A 23,250-nucleotide genomic window follows, 5' to 3' on the forward strand; every position below is an offset into this window, starting at 1 on the left:
GTCTCCTCAACAACATACCTACCTTACCTAAGGTACCTAGTATTACTCGAGTACCGACGCATCCATTGCCTTGCTAATACTAGAACGACTCTACTTTCAAGTGAATACGGGGTTGCCCTTTGCAGCAGCTGGATTTGCCTGTTGATACTGTAGACCCTTATTCTTACCTTAGTTCCATCTTCAGCGGTATACCTTACGTACCGGTACTCGTACGTAGCTTCAGACTGTTTGGCCAAGGTGGTTGTCCGTGTGCTTTGATGTCCTGAGCCATGTAAGCCTCGCCAGCGGCTCTGACTAACACCGGATCTGTATCGTCAAAAGATGGCGCTATACGAATTATTGAGTCGAGGAACTATTTTTTTTGGTCAATTGAGCCACTCCCTAAGGTTTAAAACTGTTTTAGTTTCGGGTCCATCTCTACTAGTTTGAGAATTTCTTTCTCTGGCATTGTTGGCTATATTAGACGGGTTTGTTTTTTCAATAATATATCGTAATGAAATGCCTCAATTGTAGGAATTAGGAACATCCACTGTTAATTGGGGAGCTGTACACGTATCTTTGTTGTGGAGGTCCTCAGGATCTAGAAGACCCCCAACGAATTTCCATACTATTTACAAAGGAGCCATCCCGCGCCCGGCCATACCGCACTGATTCTGTTGAAACTTGGCTGTGCACGTGTTTTAACTCCAAGCAGTGCTTGTCAGAATACAGATTAGTGTTGCTGTGTCAGGCTTGGCATAAGCACGTCCCTATATAACCATCTGTAGGGCCCATACACTTACATGATGTACCTAGGTACCTATGGCTTAGGTTACTATACACTTTGACTTTATCCATTTATAACCACTACTTTGGCTTATCCGTTGCTTATAATCCTACCAGTGCCAGGATTAATTCCCAGCTAGACAAATGTTGGTCACCAACTGTTGATTTTTAGATTATCAATGGTTACCGTTTAGCTGCATCATGATTTCGTTACTTTTCATTATTCAGAATACTTTTCTCGAGTCTCTGAACTGGTTTTTATATACTCTAGTACTGTCCCCATTATTTGGTCTTATAAAACACTTGTCTCTTGTATGAATAAATCTGGTCTCAAATTACCAACAGGTTCGGACCAAAGCAGCTGCAATAGGACTCCAGAGCCGAGCATTATTCGTCCCACTACTTTAAAACCAACTCTCTGTGCATTATTATTGAATATGCCGAAATCCCTCGACGCAATTCCGACGGTTCCAGTGGACCTGTGTACTTAGGCAGATTGTCGAGTGCGCATATACAGTACGAGGTTGTCCGAGCCCCACCTAACATATTATTTTGCTTCAACTACTAGCAACAAATGGGCAATTCTCAAATGGAGATTTCGTATCACTACCCCTGGGGCTTGATCAACAGATCCTATGGGTTTTAGTGGCAATATCGGCTCTTCATCGATTTATTCTATCCTTGTGGTTACACTTTTTGTGGGACTAGAGTGCCGGCTCGCATCGAACTCAGGGATGAATGCCAACTGCTTTCGCACGAAGTATTTCTCAATCGCCTAGATCTTCATAATTTCCTCCCACTTCAGTAGAAAGTGTGGCCCCCTATTCTGTTATAAATATGGAGATTCCCGTGAATGTATCGAATTTTGCTTCACGCCTCGTGATCAAGCCCCAGAATATTTTTGCCCATGTAGCAAGCTTCCGGCCGTTGAACCTAAGCAAGGACATTACGGTAGACGCAAAAACTAGCCTTCATGAAAAGAGTAAGGAAGCCTTTCGACGATGGCGACCAATATTTCATGTCATAGCTTCTAAAGGGTGGATGAATGATCCATGTGCTCCCAGCTACGACCCAATAACCCAGACATATCATCTAGCGTTTCAATGGAACCCAAGAGGAAATAATTGGGGTAACATATGTTGGGGGCATGCTGTTCAAAAGATCTCATTTCATGGACGACCACAGATACTCCATGGCTCGACCCAGATCAAGTCTACGACAAATGTGGCGTCTTCACCGGCTGCCTAGTACCAGTTGATTTAGACGGGAGTAAAAATGGAGTCTTGACCGCCTTTTATACGTCCGTTAGCCAGTTACCAATTCACTACACACGGCAGTACAACTATGGTAGTGAAACATTGAGTCTCGCAATATCAAAAGATTCGGGGAAGACATGGCAAAAGCAATCTTGCAATCCGATACTTCCAGGACCACCTCTGGACCTGCAAGTCACAGGCTGGCGAGATCCATTTGTGGCTTCTTGGCCCTCTTTGGACAAGCTTTTAGAAAATGAGGGGGAGGATGTTCTTTATGGCATCATCTCCGGAGGCATCCTCAACAAGTCGCCCACAACATTTCTCTACTCAATCAAGGGGAATGACCTCACAAGCTGGAGGAGTCTTGGTCCGCTCTTTGATGTGGGAATTAACCGGTATCTATCTCGCTGGTCCGGCGATCTTGGAAAGAACTTGGAGGTCACGAACTTCATCACTTTAGACGATAGGAACGGCGGGTCCATGGAAGTTATTATTATAGGAGTTGAGGGTGGAGAGTCGCAAAACCACCCCTGTTTTGGAAAGCTCCCACGACATGTCGAAACGCGTCTGTCGCGATCCCAGTTGTGGTTGTCGGGCTCATTCCAAACTCCCAAGACTTCGACTAGAGCAATACAAAGCGTTGACATGACATACGAATTTGGTGGATACCTTGATCATGGATCTTACTATGCCGCAAACTCTTTCTGGGATCCGAACGCACGGAAGCAAGTGGTCTTTGGATGGGTTACTGAGGATGATCTACCAGATGACGTGCGTAAGCAGCAAGGCTGGTCCGGAGCACTCTCGTTGCCGCGTACTATTGCTATTCAGACTCTCAAAAGAGTCGTCAGAGCTCGGGCTTCACCAGTTGAGAGCATTACTTCTTTTCAGGCCACGGTAGACAATCATGGAACTTTCACATTGAGAACACTTCAGATAAAGCCTCATCCCCAGCTCGAGAAACTGCGGCGGCCAGACCTCGAAATCGCACTACGGCCTCGCGATATTTATTCTTCTGGACTATTTGGATTTGATCAGCAGTGCTTTCTTCCTGTGGGGACTTCCCAATGGGAAATGCAATGTCAGATCACTGTCGGCCAGGAATGTACTCGAGTAGGGTTTTGCATTGGACATTCTGAAGGTATGTGACGTTCGATCTGAGAAGCTGCAGTAGCTAACTACATTGAAGATTTTGTGTCATACACCAAACTGTTCTATGATATCTCCGAAGATAACTTTATGACTGACAGAAGCCGTGTTGTCTGCGTTGATCAGAATGTCTCACTCGCGCCAGAGGTTGCCCCTTTTACCATATTTTCCCAGCACGATCCGGAAACTGATACGACATTAGAGGAGACTTTGAATATAAGAGCTTTTCTCGATTCAAGCATTTTGGAGGTCTTTGTCAATGATAGAACAGTGATTACAACAAGGATCTATTCCACCGCAGCGAATTGTTTTGGCCTAGGTTTCTTTGCTGAGGGTGATAGCAAGACGCGAATGGCATTGGCAAGGATGCTGGACTGTCAGGTCTGGGATGGAATTGGAGTCAGGTCATAAAATTGATCAGTTTCGCGACCATTTCTTGTTCCGTTGGACATGGCTGCAGCATGAGAGCTCCTCGTTTAGACCAGATCTAGTTCTATTCCTATAGGCAGCAGTGACTATGCTTGACGACTCTAAGGTGTTTACGCCACACTTCGTTAAAGCGTTCATAAGTACCAGATATCAGCCCAATATAAAAGACAAAAGTCCACAGCAAACCGCAGCGTTTTGCCCTACTTTTGGTAGGTCATGTTCTATTGCTAGCTCTTCCTACTGCAAGGTATTTACATAACGTGAGATTCCTTAATATAAAAAGGGCTAATATAACTTGCCCATACTTTTGAGTAGAGTTCGAGGGTGGTTTAAGTACTATACAAGTCACCGCCGTGACAGTGGGCTACAAACCCATGAGTTCAAGAAACGCTTTGGAATCTCCACTGAACATGACTTCTCCCATTCCCTTGCCATCGGCAATCGTGGCAATTCCGCGAGGGAACATGTCCGCCTCGTATTCCTGTACCGCTTGGTCGAAGTTTTCAATACCATGCTCGGCGATCTTAGATGCCAATTTGAATGAATCAGTCATTGCAAGGTTCACGCCCTCTCCATTAGGGATCGCAAGATGGGCAGCATCCCCAATAAGGGTAAAACCCGGAACAGACTTCCAGCCCAAGTCCTCAGTGGACAGGGTGTAAAGCGCCCAGGGGCGGAGGTCGGTTGCGTGTCGGATGAGATCTTTGTGCTCGTCAGACCAGTCTGCATAATAATCCGAGAGCAAGAGGCGGCGTGTAGCTTCAACGTCCTGGAGGTCGACAGTGCCGTTGCGGAAGAAATCTTCTGGGACTTGGAGTCCAAAGTAATTTCTATAAGAGCCATCACCCTGCCGTTGGGTCACGATCAGCTTTTCAGGACCCATGGACAAAAACATCCCCGCTCCTGCGTTGCTAGCTATGGTTTCATAGAGAGGGTTTTCAAGGCCAATTTTGGATTCAAGGTAGCTCGTCCCAGAGTATTGGGGAGTTGCTTGCGTTATCTAAAATAGTGGTCAGTAAGTCAATATATCCTTGCTGAAGGAGGAGTCCTAAGATCATACCACATTGCGTACTTTGCTCCACGCACCATCAGCTCCAACGACGAGCTTGAACCCAGACAGCAGATTACCATTGGCAAACTGAAGGACCGGCAGGTTATCCTCACCAACCGTCGCACTTGTTAGAGTATGACCCCATTTGATTTTGTCTTTCGGGATGGAGTCCAAGAGGATCTTGCGTAGGTCACTGCGGTCAATCTCAGGGGCATCACGACCCTGACCGACCTTAACTAGTCTTTTCCCGAAGTTGTCCGCAAGTGTGAATACTGTGTCATCATATCTTGCGTATCTCTTGAATTCGTCAAACAACCCACCCTCCCGAAGCGCGTGTTGCCCGGTCTCCGGGTGGATGTCGAGGCTGCCCCCCGCGCGATTCGAGTTCTCACTCTCGTCTCGCTCATAGACAACGTAGTCAATACCCTTACACTCCAGGAGACGCGCAAGTGTTAGACCACACGGTCCGCCACCGATTATGGCAATAGTTGGGGCCGTCATCTTGCTTTGTAGTTGGTCGAGGGATAGAAATATAACTAGGACATTGGTTATCTATCTGAGTGCCCCCAGAAATATGTACCTACGGAGAACAGTGAGAGTCGTTAGTATTTATATTTTTGTTCTCAACTGTAAGAAACGGCCTCGGAGTTACTGGGTTTGTCCAAACCCCGGGTGTGAGTCAACTGCTTCCGAGAATGTACTCATATAGTATGGGCGCATTGTTGGGCAAAGATTGTAGAGGAAAGAGTTCCGTACAAGAGCACGGTATTGGAGTCATATCTAGGTAATGGCATTGTGTGGCTACGTAATCGATTACCTGATCCAGCATATGGCCGAAAGAACTCGTTGCTGCCGCGTGGCCCACCTAGTTGCCCGGGATGGTGCCACCCCTTGGAGTTATTGGAGTACTGTACCTGTCTGTACCTGTCCGTATCTGTCCGTACACGCGGCTCGCGATCCGGACGCATCGTTGGACGACCTCGAACTGAAATCTGCAGATATTGTTTTCGTAGCTCTGCCCACGCTGTCTCATCAGCAGAGTTTTACCAGAAGCCACGCCAATGGACTGTCGATTACAGGACCAGGTGAAAGAGATGATGGATAACTCCATCCGCAAAGCAACGAGACCTCTCGTGCTTCCCCCGGAGACTTCGTTGTTTATAGCATACTAAATTTAGATGGAAGAATTCCTAGTAAGTCGGTAAGTGGGTATAGGTAGGTGCAGTGCTGGTCTCCATAAAAACAACCATAATCTCATAGATTCATGTGATTTCGTCTCTGTAGGGGCGAAATGACTGGATTTGCCCTTTATAATAAGTCTTAGCCAAACTCCCCAGACATTTCTGTTTCTTATAGTCAAACTAGAAAAGATAAGGTAATTATCCATACTACTAACCTAGACTGGTTGTCAGTTACATTAAAGTAAAACGTTCTTTGTTGTCCTTGCTAAACCCGGTGGCAATTCTAAATGACCTTTATCGCATCCGACACAAATCAATTAATCTAAAATTAGGGATAGCAGCGCCGTATATATGGACCAATTTCATACTGGCCCAGGTTCAAGTAGAAAATTAGTAGCTGGAATCGCGGTGACAGGAATGCTAAAATACCGAAAATGTCAATAGTATCTCTATTTGTAACAGCCGAATTGGAGAGTTTGTTAATTCGAATATTAAGAGGTGGTCGTCGAAGCGGCCGTCGAAGTAGCCGATTTTGCCAAGAGCTCTAATATAAAGGCACCCCACGACATGGTATTCTACGAACTGTTAGCCCTGGCAAAGTTACTAACAACACTGCCTGCTACCTCATTAACGAACCGCGTGCCTTGTATATCGCGAGTCTAGTCTAACGGCATCTGCGTACTTTTGCAGAAAAGATTCTCACCACTTGCAGGTGGTTCTCAAACTCAGCCCTTGACTCTGTAGTATCATTCTCCTTCAGCAAATCGTGGTAGTTTTAGTCAACCTATTAGTGTTAGCTCAATTAGCACCTTTTCACCCGCTAACACTCCTTGTAACGTAGAATAAGCACTTCCGTATTTGCGCGGACAACATATGATAGATTCACGCCAGAGAACTGGCACCAGCCGCTGCTTATGACTAGATTCTATATTCGCGAGAAGGGAACTAGTCGAAGCAAGAACAAAGTGGCCGTTGGGGTCGAAGTAGAATGGTGCTACGGAGCCAATGGCCGCTAAGTAGGCTACTGCTGCTAAGTTGACTGCTGCTGTCATTGAGGCGCTGGCTGTCATTCAATCCCGCCACAGGCAAAATTATAATTAGCGTAGAGGCAAGAAGTATAATCCCTCACAAGACGGCTTCCGCTTGTATTCGTGGCAAGGAGCACCATGGAGGATGCAAGCAAGGCGAATGCATATGGTTAGAGACTGTACGTGAGTGGTCGCTTTTCGATAGAGAAAAGGGATATAGAAAGTAGGGGGTGAGGAATACCTCCGCTAGTGATGCAGCGTGTTCCCTTCCTAGGTACAACATACCTTGGTCAACAGCCGCCAGAGAATTCAGGCATGAGAATAGATAGTCTTGGAATTGCTCAGCCTCTTCTTATTCGCGTGTAAATCGCTGGAATACAACCCTTATTCTCCCCCCGCCCCTCCCACCAGGCCGACGACTTCGTCCGATGTGGGAGAGGCGACGTCGAACTAAAGCGTGCTTTAGCTATATGTGTTACCTTGATATCACACTTAAGATAACTACGTATCTGTCAAATCAACTGCAAAAGTCACAAAAGTCACGAAAAGACTCGACGTAATAAAAATAATTTTTGCTGTGGTGGAGCAGCACTGCCGTATCATCGACTAAAGATATATAAAGCTAAAACACAACCAAATCCAACAAGAAACAAATACCACACTTTCATATATCAGATTTCCAACCACACCACAGTCTATGTTATTTATTGATACTACAAAAAACACCCCCCAGCAGTACTTTGTATATCTTTGGAAATTGATATCCGCAACTTGAACGCTAATGCAGATCGGCAAGGGTAATGAAATGGTCGTTATATGGGCCACCGCTCTTTCTAATATGCAAGACCTCGGTATCCCCCGGGCCCTTGGACGTTTGGAAGCGTAGGGTGCTGTGGGGCATCACCAAATGGCTCCGCTCCGCGGACGAGGCCCTCTCGACTTGAGGTGGAGTTGAGGTAGCGGTGTTGAGTGGGTGCGTATGGGTTTGCGGCTTCCCTCATTGAGGTATCGCTGTTCGCCACTAATGGTAGCTTCTGGTCGTTGGTATAGGAAGTGTTCATTGGACGATCAGTAGGATCCATTAAGAGGCTGTTTCGCGCATCCAGAGGAGTGAGGTTGTCGAGGTCACGGTTGCGTTTTTCTATTAAGAGGTTAGACGTGGGATTTTAATAGGGGCAGAAGATACTCACCAGCTTCCTTGCGTCTCTTGCGGTGAGGGTTCTCCTTGCACATCATGATAAGAGCGTTGACAACAATTAGTATGCCAAGCACGCCAGTCAGGACAGATTGAACGGCAATAAGGACAACGCCGGTGACGGTCTGGGTCGTTTGAGCAATTCCAAGCTCCTCGACAAAAACAAGAATGCAAATGACTGAAAGCACTCGGACGACTTGGATGAAGATGTTGATCACATTTCCGGATTTTCTCTCAAAGGGTCGGTTCCAGACCAGCAGCGCCAGCACTAAAACACGTTAGATTTTGGGGGGAGAGGAACTCCATAGTAGGGTCTACTTACTCAAGGCTTCGATAATTAACTGGGCAATGGATTGAGTGAGTCCATGTCCATCAGCTGCTGCGAGAACACATCCCTTGGCGAACATGTAGAAGATAACCGGGACAAACAGCCACCAGAAATCCTTCTTGTAGCTATCATAGAAGATGCTGTATTTGAGCCAGTTCTCCTTCTTCTCGTACAGTCCAGATGCATCGCCGTCAAATTGCTTTAGACGTCGTGCACAGTTCCAGATCTTGAAGGTGAAGAAAGCGAGCACTCCCGTAAAGAGCCCAAGGGTGACTCCAGCAAGGAGCTTGGCCGCCCATGAGTCTCCATGGGTAAATTGGAATATGCAGTACAGAGTCCAGATACCATACAACACCAGGATCAATTGGACAATGGTGCGGGCCATAGTACCCCAGTAATGCTCTCGGAATCCAGTGAGTTTCTGAGGGAACGATGCGAATAGTGCCCAGGTCTCCAAAATGACCTTGAACAGCAGGATACCGACAACAATAACAGCAATGACGCAAGCAGCGATCAGCAACACCGTCATAAAGGTGTTTGATTGCGGCACACTCAGTTGCTCAGCATAAGCCTTAATCCCGGATACTGTGGACTGAATCGAGGACGTCGAACCCGTAGGCTCAGGGTTAGTAGTCGTGTTAGCGCTTGTGGAGATATCTCTGAGCATCAACATCATCGATCGCTTGGCATTGCCATTCGAGCCGTAGACGAGGGTGGCATTCTGAAGGAATTCGACACTGTCTTCCGTCAAGTTTCCGCCGGTAACCGATCGGAAGTTATCGATCGAGACCTGCATCTGTTTCCATGGGATGAGACCAGTGCTGAACGCGAAGTTCTTGGTGAAGCTCCTGTAGACGGGAGGATAGTTGACCGAGAGCATACCATTCATGGCAAAGCCCTGGAAAACACCGAAGACCTCTGTGAATGAAGGGCTCATGGTTCCCGAGCCCCCCGTATTTCCTCCAGACGCAGCAGCGCCTAGAGCGGAAGCCCCCGTGACGAGGAAAGCTGCTCCAGCAATACCGGCCGCGATGTACGAGACTGCCGGCGTGTTCACGCTCTTGCCATTAGACACTTGCGATGTCACACAGGCTACGTTCTTCCCGGTATCGAGGGCCTTCAATTCGAGTGTTGCCTGGGCGGCGATATCTGGAACGGAGAAGGCGATCGAGGGGATCATGGACGCATATTCGGGGGGGATCGCCTGGACTCCGGAGGCGGAGAAGGAACCGGAAGGTACTGGCCGCCTGTTAGACACTGAAGATATAACGTACTGAGAATGGGATTACATACCTGGGCATAGCTGTGCTACGTATGTGCTTGCTTCGCACGGGTTGAAGCTATTGTGGTATACATTATTACCGTATGCTGTGACGTTTAATTGGGCCTAGAGGGGTGAGGTCAGCATCTCCCAGGAATTGATGGGAGAAAAAAAGGGGACATACAGTGACATTGATGGATGTCTTGCTGATGCCAGAGACATCGAACGTCACTTGCTTCTTGTCGGCATTGTATTTGACGTCAGCACTCTTGACTTCGATACTTGATCCCTCTAGACACGTGCTGAAGCCGGTGGTCTGAAGGATCTGGTCTGCGAGAACTCTGGCCGGCAGGGTCCCGAGTAACAGCAAGGAAAAGGCCGACAACGAGGAAATCTGTTGTAACATATTGATGAACGCTGTATGAAATCTACCCCCGATAGCCGCCGAGAGGCTCGAACCGTGAAGCTCTCCGTATGTCTAGTTGTACGCCGTTGATGTTGTATGGGATGATGGGGGAGATCTATGTTGATATCTGGGGAAGGGGGGCCGAGCGAGACGCTCCGGGGAGCACTGATGATGTTTTGTTTGAGACAAGCCAGGAAATAGAGGATAATTATTATATCGAAAGTTGGCCCGAGGGTCTACCTGGAACGAAGGACAAGATGTCGGGCGAGGAGGAAATGGTATGTGAAGGAGTTTAGGGCCGCGGATGGTGGAGGCGCCGAGCGAAAGGAGGCGGCGGCTGGGTAACGATGGAATGTCGCGGTCGAAGTCGCGGTGAGGAATGAGGTGTTTTGTAGATGAACGATGAACGAAGGGCGAAGGTAAAGAAACAACACAAGAAGCACGGGGGATGGATAAACACAAAGCAAAGCACAAAGGGTCGCAAGATCAAAACGAGTGGACGAGCGTGAAGTGAGGGCACATTCTAAGCACAGTGAAGGTTTGCGGTGGAAGAGCGATGTCCAACGGAACAACGAGAGAGAGACTCAGAGTGAGTGTCAGTGTCAGCGTGAGAGACCAGGAGTCGACGACCAAGCCCGCCAGAGTGTCCAGTGTCCAGCGTCTCCCGCGGCCCCGGCAGCTAAAAAAGGGGACCAGTGGGCACCAGAGAACCAGTGGAGTCTGACTACGAATCATTGGACCACCGATGGCTTGCTTGCTGCCTCAGCCACGGGGTCACTAGTACTACCTGGGACGCAGCGTAGCCTGATATGGTCTAGCCGGAGGGTTTGTGCCATATAAAGAAACACTAGCAGCCGGCTGGGGACGGGTGGCTAGTCCCAAGCAAGCCTAGCACGGTCCTGCTCATACTTTGCCAATAACCCGCTATACGCTCTCGCTCTAGCTGCCCCATTAGCTAAGCCTGGACTCTTTCTTGTTCGCCTTTGTCTCTTTAGTTCAGCGACGCCTTGATTTCAACACAGCCACACGAAACACACGACACACGACAATACGACAACGGCGACAAGTATCTCCTGAACGTTAAACTCTGGCAATGGTGCGTCATGTGTCCGTCACCTTCAGCTCCGACCCGCTCAGCCCAGCCCGCCATTTCTCTGTTGTTCGTATCTTGCATCATCATGTCATAGTTGTTGTCATAGTGTGCCATGCGATACTTCGGAGCCAACTACTGATCGTACTCTGGCCACGGCCAGAGCGACGACACTGATCGACAAAACACTTTGGAGTCGAGACCGGGCGCGGTGATCTTCTCGTCAAATCCATCAAGCGAGAGTGCCAAGTGCTTCCAGGTTATGCACGAAGGACCAAGCCAGTATTGGTGGCAAATTATTAATGTACTGTACCTGTCACTCGGGACTCGTAGTCTCGTACGTACGGAGTAGGTGATAGATTCGACTCGGTGGGAAGTTATGCATACCTTACATACTCCTACGTACGTATAGGTACCTTTACCTACCTATTAAGGTAGGGGAGATATTTACTACTCTTCCGTGCTACTATTTATGCCGCCACTCCCAAGGACCAAGAAACAGCTAATCCGTAGTCTTCTCACAAAAAGCCCCCCCCTACCGTTACTCCCGTGCCATAGTTATGTACTGTACATGTCCACTAGCCCTGAGCCATCTATTTTCGAAACGCACGCGCGGGCGCCATCCCGAGCCCAGTCCCAGTGCCGGTCTGTGCTGGCGAAAAACCTGTGCAGTGGGCGCAGCAGCGAAATATGTCTTGGACGCTTGGCTGCTTGGCTGCTGAGCTGCGTGGGCCGGACCCTACCGTGAATACGAAGTATTTCATTAATAAAGTACGCAGGTACAAAGTACCTACGTACAGGAGTACCACATTGGAGAACCAGAGAGGGTTTTTTTCATGGATGCGATCTTGGAAGTCCGAGAGTTTCTTCATGGATGAGATCTTGATTTTGAGTCGGCTATCCCTTTTGGTGGTTTTTGCTAATAGGGATAGCACGTCCGTAGTACCTTATTATTAGATACCTATGGACAAACGACGTATTATTATGAGGATAAACTGCCGAATACATGCATAATGGTTACTGTAGATCATACGGAGTATTGGCTAGATATAGTTCGTATCGCTGTGTCGGTAAAGAATTGTGGATCGGTACGTAGGTACCTGAGATAGGTACGAAGTAAGGCGGAGGGAAATATATCCTTTTTTCGCGATCTTTGTTTCTTTCTTCCCCTATCTTTTGAGATTCCCACAAAGAACCTCAACCACTTACAGTTCTCAAGATGCCAAGTCTCCAAGAATAACTCACAGTAGATCATCGCGCGGATAGCGGAGCAGAAGAGTTTCTTAAAGAAATGATGTCACGTTCCATGCTGCTGTACTCGCTGTCTCCCCGGGACACGGAATATATATTGGAGTTGTGATGCAAACGATCTACGTATACAAGAAAGTGGCGTCTATTAAAAAGTCCCCCTATCCAACAATCGTACAGGGCGGTGGAGTTGAGCAGCGGCAGTCAGATACCACTTCCACATCCCGTTTACCTATCAAGTGCCTGAGATTGGCACTAAAGCAAAACTCGTTAGTATCAAAATTCATATGTCGCGATATCCGAAAAAATGGAGAACTTACCATCTGATAATAGACCCCTCTACGCTTCAAAAGACTCTGATGATCACCCTGTTCAAGCACCTTGCCCTCACCCAGCACAAAAATAACGTCGGCATTCTGCACTGTTGCAAGTCGATGTGCAACAACAACCATAGTCCGTCCCTTGCCGGCCCTCTCAAACGCAGCCTGGACAAGCTTCTCACTCTCGGAATCCAAGCTCGACGTCGCCTCGTCAAGAAGCAGCATCTTGGGATCACGGATAAGCGCTCTTGCGATGGCGATACGTTGTTTCTGGCCCCCGCTTAATGCGATACCTTTGGTTCCCACATCGGTGTTGTAGCCTTCAGGAAGAGACATGATGAAGTCGTGGATTTCGGCGTCGCGGCATACTTGGTGCAGGGTCGCCGTTGGCGTTGACTCGTCGACGCCGAGGAGGATGTTCTCTTTGATTGTGCCCTGGAACAAGGTCGGTTCCTGCGCGACGAGGGATATTAACTTGCGGTATGAGCTGGTGGGGAGGTCGGCGATGTTGGCGTTGTTGCACATTATCTTGCCCTTTTGGACGTCGTAGAAGCGTTCGAGGAGGGAGACTATGCTGGTCTTGCCGCAGCCTGAAGGTCCTACAAGGGCAGCGAATTGGCCTTTTTCGATCTAAGCTGTCGTTAATAACATAGTCAATGGCTATATAGAGATGAGCTGCTTACCGTCAAGTTCAACCCATGGAAGATTGGAATGTCTCGGGTTGGGTATTTAAACCACAGGTCCCGCAATTCTATCTTAACACCACCTTCAGCGTCTGGAATTTCTAATGGCTCCTTCGCATCCTTATTCTGCCGTATTCGGAAGCTCAATATCCGATTCGCGGCGGCAGATGCCTGTGCTATATTGGGTCCGAAACTGAGTAGGCTACCAGCGCTCTCGGCGCCATTAATGACAGCAATGTAGACAACGAAGAATTGCACGGCGTCATATTCGCGATCGGCTAACAATTTCCCCTAGAGAGAAGTCAGAAATTTTCTTAAAGGGTAAAATGTAGGCTAGAACTAGGTGGAGAGTACTTACACCATACCAGAAGGTCAGGGCCATGGATAACAAACCAAAGCTGTCACTTAAGGAGAATATAAGTGTCGAGTATCTCGATTTGATGAAGGCCTTGTTAACGTGGTCTTGCAACAATGTCCCATACCGCTCAGATATCATATCTTCCAGGGTCAGCGAAGTAACGGTTCGGAAAGCTCCAATGGCTTCAGCAGCAAATTTAGAGCTTTCAGCGAAAACAGCTTGATTCAGTTTCTCGAACTGAACCTCGTAGCGAATCCGAAAGAAGGCACCCGCCATCATAAGAGGCATCGGTACGAGAGTAGTCAGAAGAGTTAACCTAGATGCAGTCAGTAACCAACTAAGAGCCTCTGTTGTAATGTCAAAGAAGCGACTCACTTCCAACCAAAGACAAATCCAATAATGACGCAACCCACGAGACCGAATATTGCGATATATACCATGGCCATATTAATTCCGAGGAGCTGCTGAAGCTGAGTTGGATCATTGGCAACGCGAGCTGTGAGAGTGCCGCTAGAATTATCTTCGTCGTCGAAAAATGACACAGGCTTTGCCAATATACTTTCGAAATATTCCTGGCGATATGTGCAGGTGATGTGCTGTGACCATTAGATAAATCATCCTCGACGTTGTGGAATTCGCCCTTACCGTAGAAATCGTGCTTGAAGAGTACCCAAGCAGGAAGTATGCAGCTAAGACGCCCAGTGAAAGAATAAAGAACCTGAGAGCCCAGTAATTAGTAGCAGCTTGGAGTGCGGCGCCCACGTAAGTGACCACATTGATCAACTGAGCAAATAAATAGGCTTGGATGGGGTTTCCGGCTGTATAAAGGTTAGCTGACTGCGGAGCACTTCTCGAGGATTTCCAACAAGGGAATATCGTATCTGCTTACCCCCAGCACTTAAGCATGAAATCGCCAGGATGAGATACCAAGGCCAACGGCCTGTCTGTTCGGCCATGAGAGTTGCAAAGCTTGCTAGGAAGGGCTTATCTTTCCAAACCACCTCCTCTTCTGCGGTTCTTGCTGCACTTCCGGCGGTCATCGTCCGTTCCAACACCTCTCCGGGCTTCGAATCCTCGGTTAGATCCGATTCATCCTCAAATGTTTCGCCCATGGATAGTTTCTGAGCGTTCACCAAAGCCCAGTAGGCTCCATTTTCGTCTTCCAAAAGGCTGTCGTGGTTGCCTTGCTCAATTACTTTGCCCTAGAAGGAATGTTAGAGCTGGTTCCTCCAAAGGACAGGGCAAAAATTCGATAATATAGCAGAATTATATCCGGGGACTGCCATGCTTGGCTTGCAGAAATGCTGCAATGGTGTACAAGTTACTAACCTTTTTCAATACCACAATCTTATCAGCCTTCTTAATCGTCGATAGCCGATGAGCGATGGTTATAGTTGTCCGACCCTCGGAGACCCGATCTAACGCCTGCTGGACGAGTCGTTCTCCTCGCACATCGATAGAACTTGTCGCCTCATCTAGGATCAGAATCTTAGGTCGCTTGATGATACTACGGGCAATGGCAAGCCTTTGTCGCTGGCCACCTGATATCTTAATCCCAGCGTCACCAACTTGAGTATCATATCCCTATGAGACAATTAGTATTATACCCTATACATTTGCAATAGATCAGAAACCTACCAAAGGGAGCCTGTTGATGAATTCGTCTGCGAAGGCCTCTTTACACGCCTCTTCCACAAGCATCTTCTTGGTTTCCGCATCTTCTCCTTCCCATTGGGAGCCGATGAGGCCATATTCCACATTCCTGGAGATCGTGTCATTGAAGATGAAGGGTTCCTGTTGCACAAGACCAATTTGAGACCTCCACCACTTCAGGTCGACTGCGTCTAGGTTTTGGCCTCCGATAAGGATGTTGCCACCGAGAGAGATTGGTGCTAACGTGGGTTCTTCGGGTTCTGCCTCCTTATTCTCCTTATCCTTGTCCTTGTCCTTGTCCTTATCGTCTTTCATTGCGCTTTCTGGTAACTTGAATATCTTCTCATTATCTAATTCGTACCAGCGCTCAAGCAGGCCCACGATTGTGCTTTTCCCTGATCCCGATGCGCCAACGATTGCCGTGATCTTTCCGGATTCGAATCGGATATTGAGGTCATCCAGCACCTTTATATGTGGTCGGCTAGGATATGCAAAGGTCACGCCGTCAAGAGCTATGTCACTACTGGCGGAGACTTCCGGATCTCTCATTCCCGTCACGCCCGGTTTTGGTGCATCAATAACAGCAAAGAAGTCGGTGGCAGCACTGTTAGCCTTGCCAACTGCCATAATAGGTGCAGCTGTCTGAGCTTTGGTCCTTGTAAGCGCTTATCCTTCATTTTAGCAGTACTTTGAACTTACAAATTGAGAACGAAGCCATCATCACAGACATGAGGACAATAACCTATCAAGCGAGAAGTTAGCATTTCTCAGCCCACCATGTCTCGGAAGGACATGCGCAACGGAGCAATGGCTATCGGGTTGCGATATGGTTCCTAGCATGAGAATACTAGATCCTCTCTTGGGAAAAGAAACAATGACTATAACGAATACAATCATACTTACAATTTCTCCCACATCAGCAATGCGGTGTTCAAGATAGAGTTTGAATCCAAACCAGAAGCAGAGAGCCATAGTTGCATAAATTGCAAAGAACATCGGAGCGAATTGCATTCCCAAGAACGGGGCCAATTTTATTCCTCTCTTCCGTGACTCCTCTATCCATCCCGAGTATCTCTTGGCGATTCGGTCCTCTGCTCCACAGGCGATAATCATGCGAATGGATCCGAGTACCTCTCCGGCAATTGAGGCCGCCTTTTCGTCTGCATGCTCGACATCCTTTGTCCTCGCCATTATTATAGGGACGAGGACTCCGTAAGTGATTCCCATGAACGGAATAATTGATGCGGTCACCACTGTCAAGAGCGGATTGGTGATGAATGCAATGATGATCGATGCGACTAGCAGGGATGTAAATTGCACGATAATTCCCAGCTTCTCAGAGATACCAATTTGTAAAACATTGGCCGTGGTAGTTATGGTATTTGATGCTTGGCCGCTTGGGAGTGTATCGATGGCCGAGATGGGAAGGGAGAACAGCGCCTTTAGATACTCCAGACGAAGCTTTGCCGACATTCGAATGCCGGTCATACGAAATGCAAACATCGAATAGTAGCTCAGTATCCATCGAGCGATAAACAAATACACAAAATACAACCTATTTAGCTTGGTTAGTCCGAATATTCGCAAGTTAGAAAGGGGGTCCCCTATGGATCGACAACTCGATGCGAAATTCCTGCGCATGGAAAACAAGAATCGGCATCGGAGGCGGGGTTGGCCCACGACAACATAAAAGAGACTGGGGATGGCGTGCTTACGTTGATTTATTGAGTCCTTTCATAAACTCCGCTTTTGTGGTCGTAGAGCCCGGGGCAAAGTAGGAAGTAAAATCGCCCGTAAGACCACCTTCGCGTAGAGAGGTTAATACATGAAATTTGGGAGAGATAGGGTGCTCCTTCGAGATTCTCACCGAATACAACGATCATCAGCGGTAGGGTCTGCAGGATATCAGTATTTTGGACATTCTAAATTAGAAATTCAACCATACCGCACCAGTCCCAATTTGCCCCAGGAAAGCTGCTGCTATAAAGAGCCGATCGGCGAGCGTAGAATACGTGAAGATCCTCTGTCAAATAGGTTAACCCACGGCTGCCATACCGGGGGACAGATGTTTCGATTACCAGATAGTGAGAGAATGAGACTTTATTCTGCGATTTGCTGGAGTAATCTGGTTGCTTGTCATCATTCTGCTCGGGCTCCGGCGCCTCAAGGGTTTTGGCCGAGGTGTCAGGGCTTGATTCTGGGGCTACTGCTGTATCAACACTTGGATTCTTCTCCTGTTCGGAGTCTTGCCCCTTTTCATCATGGGTTTGCGACGTCTGGGCTGAGCGATGAGGGCCATCGTTCCCTTCTGGAGTACCAGGGGTGGGAATGGAGCCCACCATTTGGCAAGCTATTGCACGAGATCGATCGTATTATCAGGTTTATTAAAGACTCGCTATAGAAAAGTTAAGCGGGGCTTCCACAGCACAAATTGCAAGCGCCAGTCGTGGGGAGGGGTGTAGAAAGTAATAAACAATTAAATAGAAGCACGGGGTTGAATGAAAATGGGCACAAAAAGCTCCACGCAAAGGAATGACGACTGCAAGTAATCTCGTGGGGAGATACTCTTGACAGTGAACGTGAATATATAGCCAAAAGAAGAAGGGGGTTCTTGGAGACATCGATGTGCCTCTGTCACGCGGCCTGACGCGCTAATTGGCAGGACGCTAAGCCAATTGCGGGATGGGCCGGGGGGATATTCCCCAGTGGGAGAAGTTGGTAAGACGGATGGTTCACAGATCCGTGTTCTACTTGGCATGCTCTTGCGGACCACTGCCGTTCCCTCGTCGTCGGTGAGCCCAGAACATTGTTTGTTACACAGAGGATGTGGCATAGTTGTCGCAATGATAATAATAACGACGAAGTGACTCATTCTTCTGTTCGCCGAAACAGATCGGGACAGATCAGCACCATACAGTATGTAATATGGCAAATGGCGCGCAATTACTTATTACTTTGGGGTTTATGTTAATTCATCACGCCAGAGACAATTACAAGTTAGCCAATTTTTAATTAGCTCCTTCCTCCTTCGTACTTCGTCGACACCGGGCGAGCCCATCTGCAATTTCGTGCTTGTTTTATGAAGCTATTCGTTGTGCGAGTACTCTCCACAAAGGACATCTAGGGGTGGGGTGGGTGGTCCGGGGCAGACTCCAGTAAGCTCGCTAGCAAGAACCTAGAAGCAACGTGTCCCGCACAGTCCCAATGTTCTCGCTTACTTACGGAGTACTTCGTACTCGTAACGTACAGTATCTATTTTTACCATCACTACTGGCATGGCGTCTCCAACTCCACAATCACACTACGAAGGTACTTCGAATAGTGGTACGTACCTAGGTAGTACGAAGTACGGGGAATGGCCATGCATTTAAACCCCCCTTAATATTAAATGAGCATGGCTTGCCGAATTTGACTCTCGATATATTCAACCATCTACTATTCTACAAAGTGCCTGTACTTCGTACTGCTAGGAGGTAGGAAAATACGTAATACGTCTGGAGAGTGGAAGCGAACCAAATGCTGCTTGTTTTGCTTTGTTCCCTTTTGTTTCTACTTCCCGACTCCCGAGAATTGTTTCACAATGTTTTGCAGCCCCTACTTCGATGGTAAGGCTGTCCACTCCGAATCCACCCCAGAGCAGTTGCTGAGAGGCTTTACTGTTAAGCCATGCTTCCAATAATAGGTAAAAAAAGACATATTTAGAGATCTACTGAAACGAGGGCGGTCCACATGTCTCTTCGAGTGCCCTAAAATGGTGAGCTAATTGATCATGCTGCAATGAACCTTCCAGCCTGGAAAACAGAGGCAGGCAATACCGGAGCGAGCCGTTACTACCTCACATGCCTACAGGCCAATGCGATCTATGTACCACCACCTCATTCCTCATTCCAAACCACGGCGTCTCATCTAGCTGGACAATTAAGAAGCAATTACAGCGCCTGTTTCAAAATGGCGCGGGTCACTGACATAAGTGATTCGCTCTGTTTGAGGCTTACAAGCCACAAATTTTCGAGAGTCGTGGTAAGCGCCTGCTTTGAAGTTAAGGCTGCGCAGAAGATGTGTGCGGCTCAGCACGATTGATCGTTCAAAGGTCGAGTATGTATTTAACTGTACTAGACTCCCCCGTTTTAATAGGTTTGGCATATTGCTGGCAACATCACTTAACATGTGGAGAAGCATTCTCTTTTCGCACTACTGTATTCTAAGCTATTCTCCTCGCTCTTTGGGGTTTACTTATCCGGTGGAAATATGGATCAGAGCCCGAGTGACAACCAAGGTGGAACGCAGCTTGAAGATATGGTAAATATTGTATCTTGGTCTTTAAATGAGTGCTAACAACAACGCAGACCACATACCCCCCCAATCAGGACCCTCCGTCTACAGCCAACGATAATGAGGCACTCAGCCATCCCAATACCGACTCAGGAGCAACAGACCAAAGCATACATACCAATCCAACACCACTCACGTCGGCCGCTAATACGCCGCCCAATCAGCCCAACAATGTTGAGTCGGACGTTCCAGAGCAAAGCGCACAGGACAATGCAGCATCACCTGCGCAATCACCTCAGCACGATAGAGTACCAATGGTATGATGTCTGACACACCTTAACTATATCGTAGCTAACAAGCTCCACGACCCCCCGGGTGAAGGAATTATGGAAGCAGTTCCTTAAGCACTTTTTAAGAATATATAGGGTCGATACACCCGCTTGAAGCAGATCCCATTCTGGAAAATCAACGACTAATGGTTTTTAGGTAAACCGATCGTTGCAATACTTCCGTCAAAGTGCCGGCACTCCTTGTTCCCGTTGTGCATCTATGAAATTAACAGAAGCCAAATTTATTATTTCGGAGTATTCTAAGCATCAACGTGCTCCACGTATGGCAGCGGGAAGTACTTCCGACTGTCCACTGGGTGATCTTGGACCAGATGGCCTAGGGCTTGGACCTCATGAGTTCAGGCTCGGAACACTTGCACAGCTGCATGGAAGGCGCGAGGAGTGCCCATTTTGTGGCCTTGCCGTCAGCTCGCTGAACGACCAATGCAAATGGTTCATTCAAAATGGCGTGAAAACAGAGGAGGATTTCTATATGGCCGACGTCACCTGCTTTGTTAGTATGTATAACCTCTTGCTTGTTGCCTTACTCATGGTAGTCAAGTGTCCTACCTAATACCGAGACATACCATTACACAAATTTCAACTCTATATATCTCCATTTGAGTCTCCTTTGTTCTGGTTGTTTGAAGTCGCTTTTGAAATCTGTAGGCTTACTAAACACTAACTCGTCGAAATTGTAGGCTGGCAGATTGATGGAAGAATATTTAGACGTAACGATAACGGAGATATCATTGGCAGCCAGCCCTGCACACGCCGCATACGCCTTCGTTGGGAAGTAAAGGCCCCATTGGAGTTCGGAGAACTGTATGATACTTACGTCGTACTCATGGCACCCCGGAATGGTGGGAAGGGCCTCTTCCTTGGAAGACCTCTCAAAAATGTTAAAACAGATGCTGCACTGATACGACGATGGATTGCATATTGTGAAGATTCACATGGCGAAGCTTGCAAGCCCCAAACACAAGCCGTTCCCCTTTCGAAGACCTTTTTCGGAGTTATTGATATCACCGAAATGTGCCTGACAAAGCTACCTCATGGGAAGAGGTATGTTGCCCTGAGTTATACTTGGGGTCCGAAGGGGCATTCTCTCAAAACAGATCAGAAGAATGTGAGGGAGCTCTTGAAAAGTGGCGGGATTCGGAATATGGAGATATTGATGCCCCGCACCATAAAAGACACGATCGACCTAGTTAGGGATCTTGGGGAAAGATACCTATGGGTTGATTCGCTCTGCATTATTCAAGGCAGCGACCGGTCATGGGCACTGAATTCCCGAGTCATGGATCAAGTCTATGGCAACGCATACCTGACCATCTGTGCCGCTGATGGAGACGATGCTCGATCGGGACTGCGAATCTTAAATACTGACCCTCTGGTCGCAGATGGAAATGCCAAAGAACAATCTCTCAGTCAGAACATAAGTCAATACAGCCCAAACGTCCGTTTGATGTCAAACCAGCCAGCGGAAAACTATATCCGGAAATCTGTATGGAACACTCGTGGCTGGACATTCCAAGAGCGGCTATTATCCCCCCGCAACCTCATCTTTACCGCCGGCCGTATGTTCTTCCAGTGCCGTTGTACCGCAAGATCCCCTGATATCATTAGTGAAGATGAATCGGCCGGGTGGTCTATCGAATTCAAAGACTCTCCGCTGCTCATGCTCCAAGAGCTCCCAAGCCGTCCTCTTTCGGTTTATAAACAAGCTCTAGAGCTATATATGGCTCGCCGATTAACACAACCGAAGGATATTCTTGCCGCATTCACGGGGATGGGGAATCTCATCTGCAATGCACTGGGGGGGAGCTTAGTGTACGGCCTGCCATCCTCTCATTTTGACTGGGCCCTCTTATGGGAGCCCCGTGACGCCGCCTTTGCTCGCCCAAGTGAGGGAGGAGAGGAGTTCCCAAGCTGGTCATGGTGCGGGTGGAAGAACACCCCTACCCAGGTCATGGAATACAAAGACCAAATGTTAGCTGGATGTGAAGATAATCTTCACGCTTGGCTAATGAGGCACACCTGGATTACCTGGTATATCCGCGATGGAAACGGGAAATTGAGGCTTGTGTGGGATGGGAAATCCAAGACCAAGCCTACCCATGAAGAATCGACCTGGAAGGGATACCATATTCCCCATGACGTCGATTCTCAAACCCACGATAAATATGGCCGGTATGTGGAAAGGTCTGAGAGAGAAAATCGTATAAACAAGTCGGGAATATTCGAACTAATTCTTGATGAATGTCCATATGGTGTTGATATTACTGGGGAACTCGATTTAAATACGGATGCACGAAATAGCAGTACCGAAAGATACATGCCATATCTTCAATTCAAGACGTGGTCGGCTTTCTTCCGAATTCAAGAGGACCCTCTCTCCGCGGGTGATGCCCGAGATTTCCGCCGGTATAGCATCCTCGACTATAAGGAAGATTGGTGCGGTACAATCCTCTTAAACAAGTTTTGGGTAAAACTCGACAAACAAGACCCCAATAGAGACTTGAACGTTCCGCTGGAGTTTATAGCAATATCTGATGCAAAGAAATTTAGCGACAGCGAGTATAATGCTTGGTCGCATTATATCCCCGTAACGCGGAAAGAGTCATCCTGGGACCTCTACTATGTCCTTCTGATTGAGACGAAATCTGGTATTTCAAAAAGGGTGGGGTTAGGGAAAGTATTTAAGGAGGCCTTTGAGAATTCTTGCCAGGACGAAGGCAAGCAATGGAAGGAGTTCATTCTAGGGTGAATTATGGGGAGAATCAATATTGAGTGGGGGGCTTTGGGAGGACAAGCAGAGTGGAGTCTGTCGTGATTCTATTTTTGTTTGAGAGGGATAATGTAATATCAAGGAAGCTTTTGGATATCATTTTCTAGGTTTACTTCGTCCATGACACTGGCCTAGTAATGCAGTGATGGGTTTAATATATTTTTGTATCCTCTCAAGATCAAACTGAGGACTGTCTTCCCACAACAAGTAATTTGACGCAAAATAATATAGAAATTGATTAATTCCCCACCACAGCTCAATTTTCATCGTGCATACAAGAAACCTCAATCTATTATCGTGTCCAACCAAATGGTGTCGCATCACGTGGTAAGGTTACCATCCTGGCGCAAATCACTTGAAGCTGGTCACCGACTACTAAGCACGGTACAGTCAACGAATCAATATAAAAGCACCATTGCAAAACCTAACCATCCATAATATTTAAAGCGCTTTTTAG

General features: G+C 47.6%; 5 protein-coding genes across 5 annotated transcripts; 2 read left to right on the forward strand and 3 right to left on the reverse strand.

The window, feature by feature from the left end:
- Positions 1-1,901: 1,901 nt before the first annotated feature.
- Positions 1,902-3,581, forward strand: BP5553_06087 (uncharacterized protein; the record flags this gene model as incomplete). Its single annotated transcript, XM_032014710.1, has 2 exons — positions 1,902-3,162; positions 3,211-3,581. 2 exons carry the CDS (start codon positions 1,902-1,904, stop codon positions 3,579-3,581), a joined length of 1,632 nt encoding a protein of 543 aa, XP_031869391.1.
- A 382-nt stretch (positions 3,582-3,963) lies between these two features.
- BP5553_06088 (Uncharacterized protein) lies at positions 3,964-5,151 on the reverse strand (the record flags this gene model as incomplete). The annotated part of the gene is made up of 2 exons (XM_032014711.1): positions 3,964-4,599; positions 4,660-5,151. 2 exons carry the CDS (start codon positions 5,149-5,151, stop codon positions 3,964-3,966), a joined length of 1,128 nt encoding a protein of 375 aa, XP_031869392.1.
- A 2,541-nt stretch (positions 5,152-7,692) lies between these two features.
- Positions 7,693-10,049, reverse strand: BP5553_06089 (Uncharacterized protein; the record flags this gene model as incomplete). Its single annotated transcript, XM_032014712.1, has 5 exons — positions 7,693-8,000; positions 8,050-8,322; positions 8,377-9,621; positions 9,676-9,769; positions 9,828-10,049. The coding sequence occupies 5 exons, from the start codon at positions 10,047-10,049 to the stop codon at positions 7,693-7,695; spliced, it is 2,142 nt and encodes a 713-aa protein (XP_031869393.1).
- Positions 10,050-12,615: 2,566 nt separating this feature from the next.
- Positions 12,616-17,743, reverse strand: BP5553_06090 (putative leptomycin B resistance protein pmd1; the record flags this gene model as incomplete). Its single annotated transcript, XM_032014713.1, has 14 exons — positions 12,616-12,642; positions 12,708-13,337; positions 13,391-13,681; positions 13,749-14,064; positions 14,124-14,344; positions 14,394-14,566; positions 14,638-14,950; positions 15,078-15,332; positions 15,387-16,048; positions 16,101-16,143; positions 16,305-16,956; positions 17,117-17,204; positions 17,276-17,296; positions 17,347-17,743. The coding sequence occupies 14 exons, from the start codon at positions 17,741-17,743 to the stop codon at positions 12,616-12,618; spliced, it is 4,089 nt and encodes a 1,362-aa protein (XP_031869394.1).
- Positions 17,744-19,649: 1,906 nt separating this feature from the next.
- BP5553_06091 (uncharacterized protein) lies at positions 19,650-22,772 on the forward strand (the record flags this gene model as incomplete). Its single annotated transcript, XM_032014714.1, has 4 exons — positions 19,650-19,700; positions 19,748-19,990; positions 20,160-20,520; positions 20,704-22,772. 4 exons carry the CDS (start codon positions 19,650-19,652, stop codon positions 22,770-22,772), a joined length of 2,724 nt encoding a protein of 907 aa, XP_031869395.1.
- Positions 22,773-23,250: the final 478 nt, after the last annotated feature.

The sequence above is a fragment of the Venustampulla echinocandica genome (genome assembly GCF_003357145.1).
Source record: "Venustampulla echinocandica strain BP 5553 chromosome Unknown scaffold_3, whole genome shotgun sequence".
NCBI classification, from domain to species: Eukaryota; Fungi; Ascomycota; class Leotiomycetes; order Helotiales; family Pleuroascaceae; genus Venustampulla; species Venustampulla echinocandica.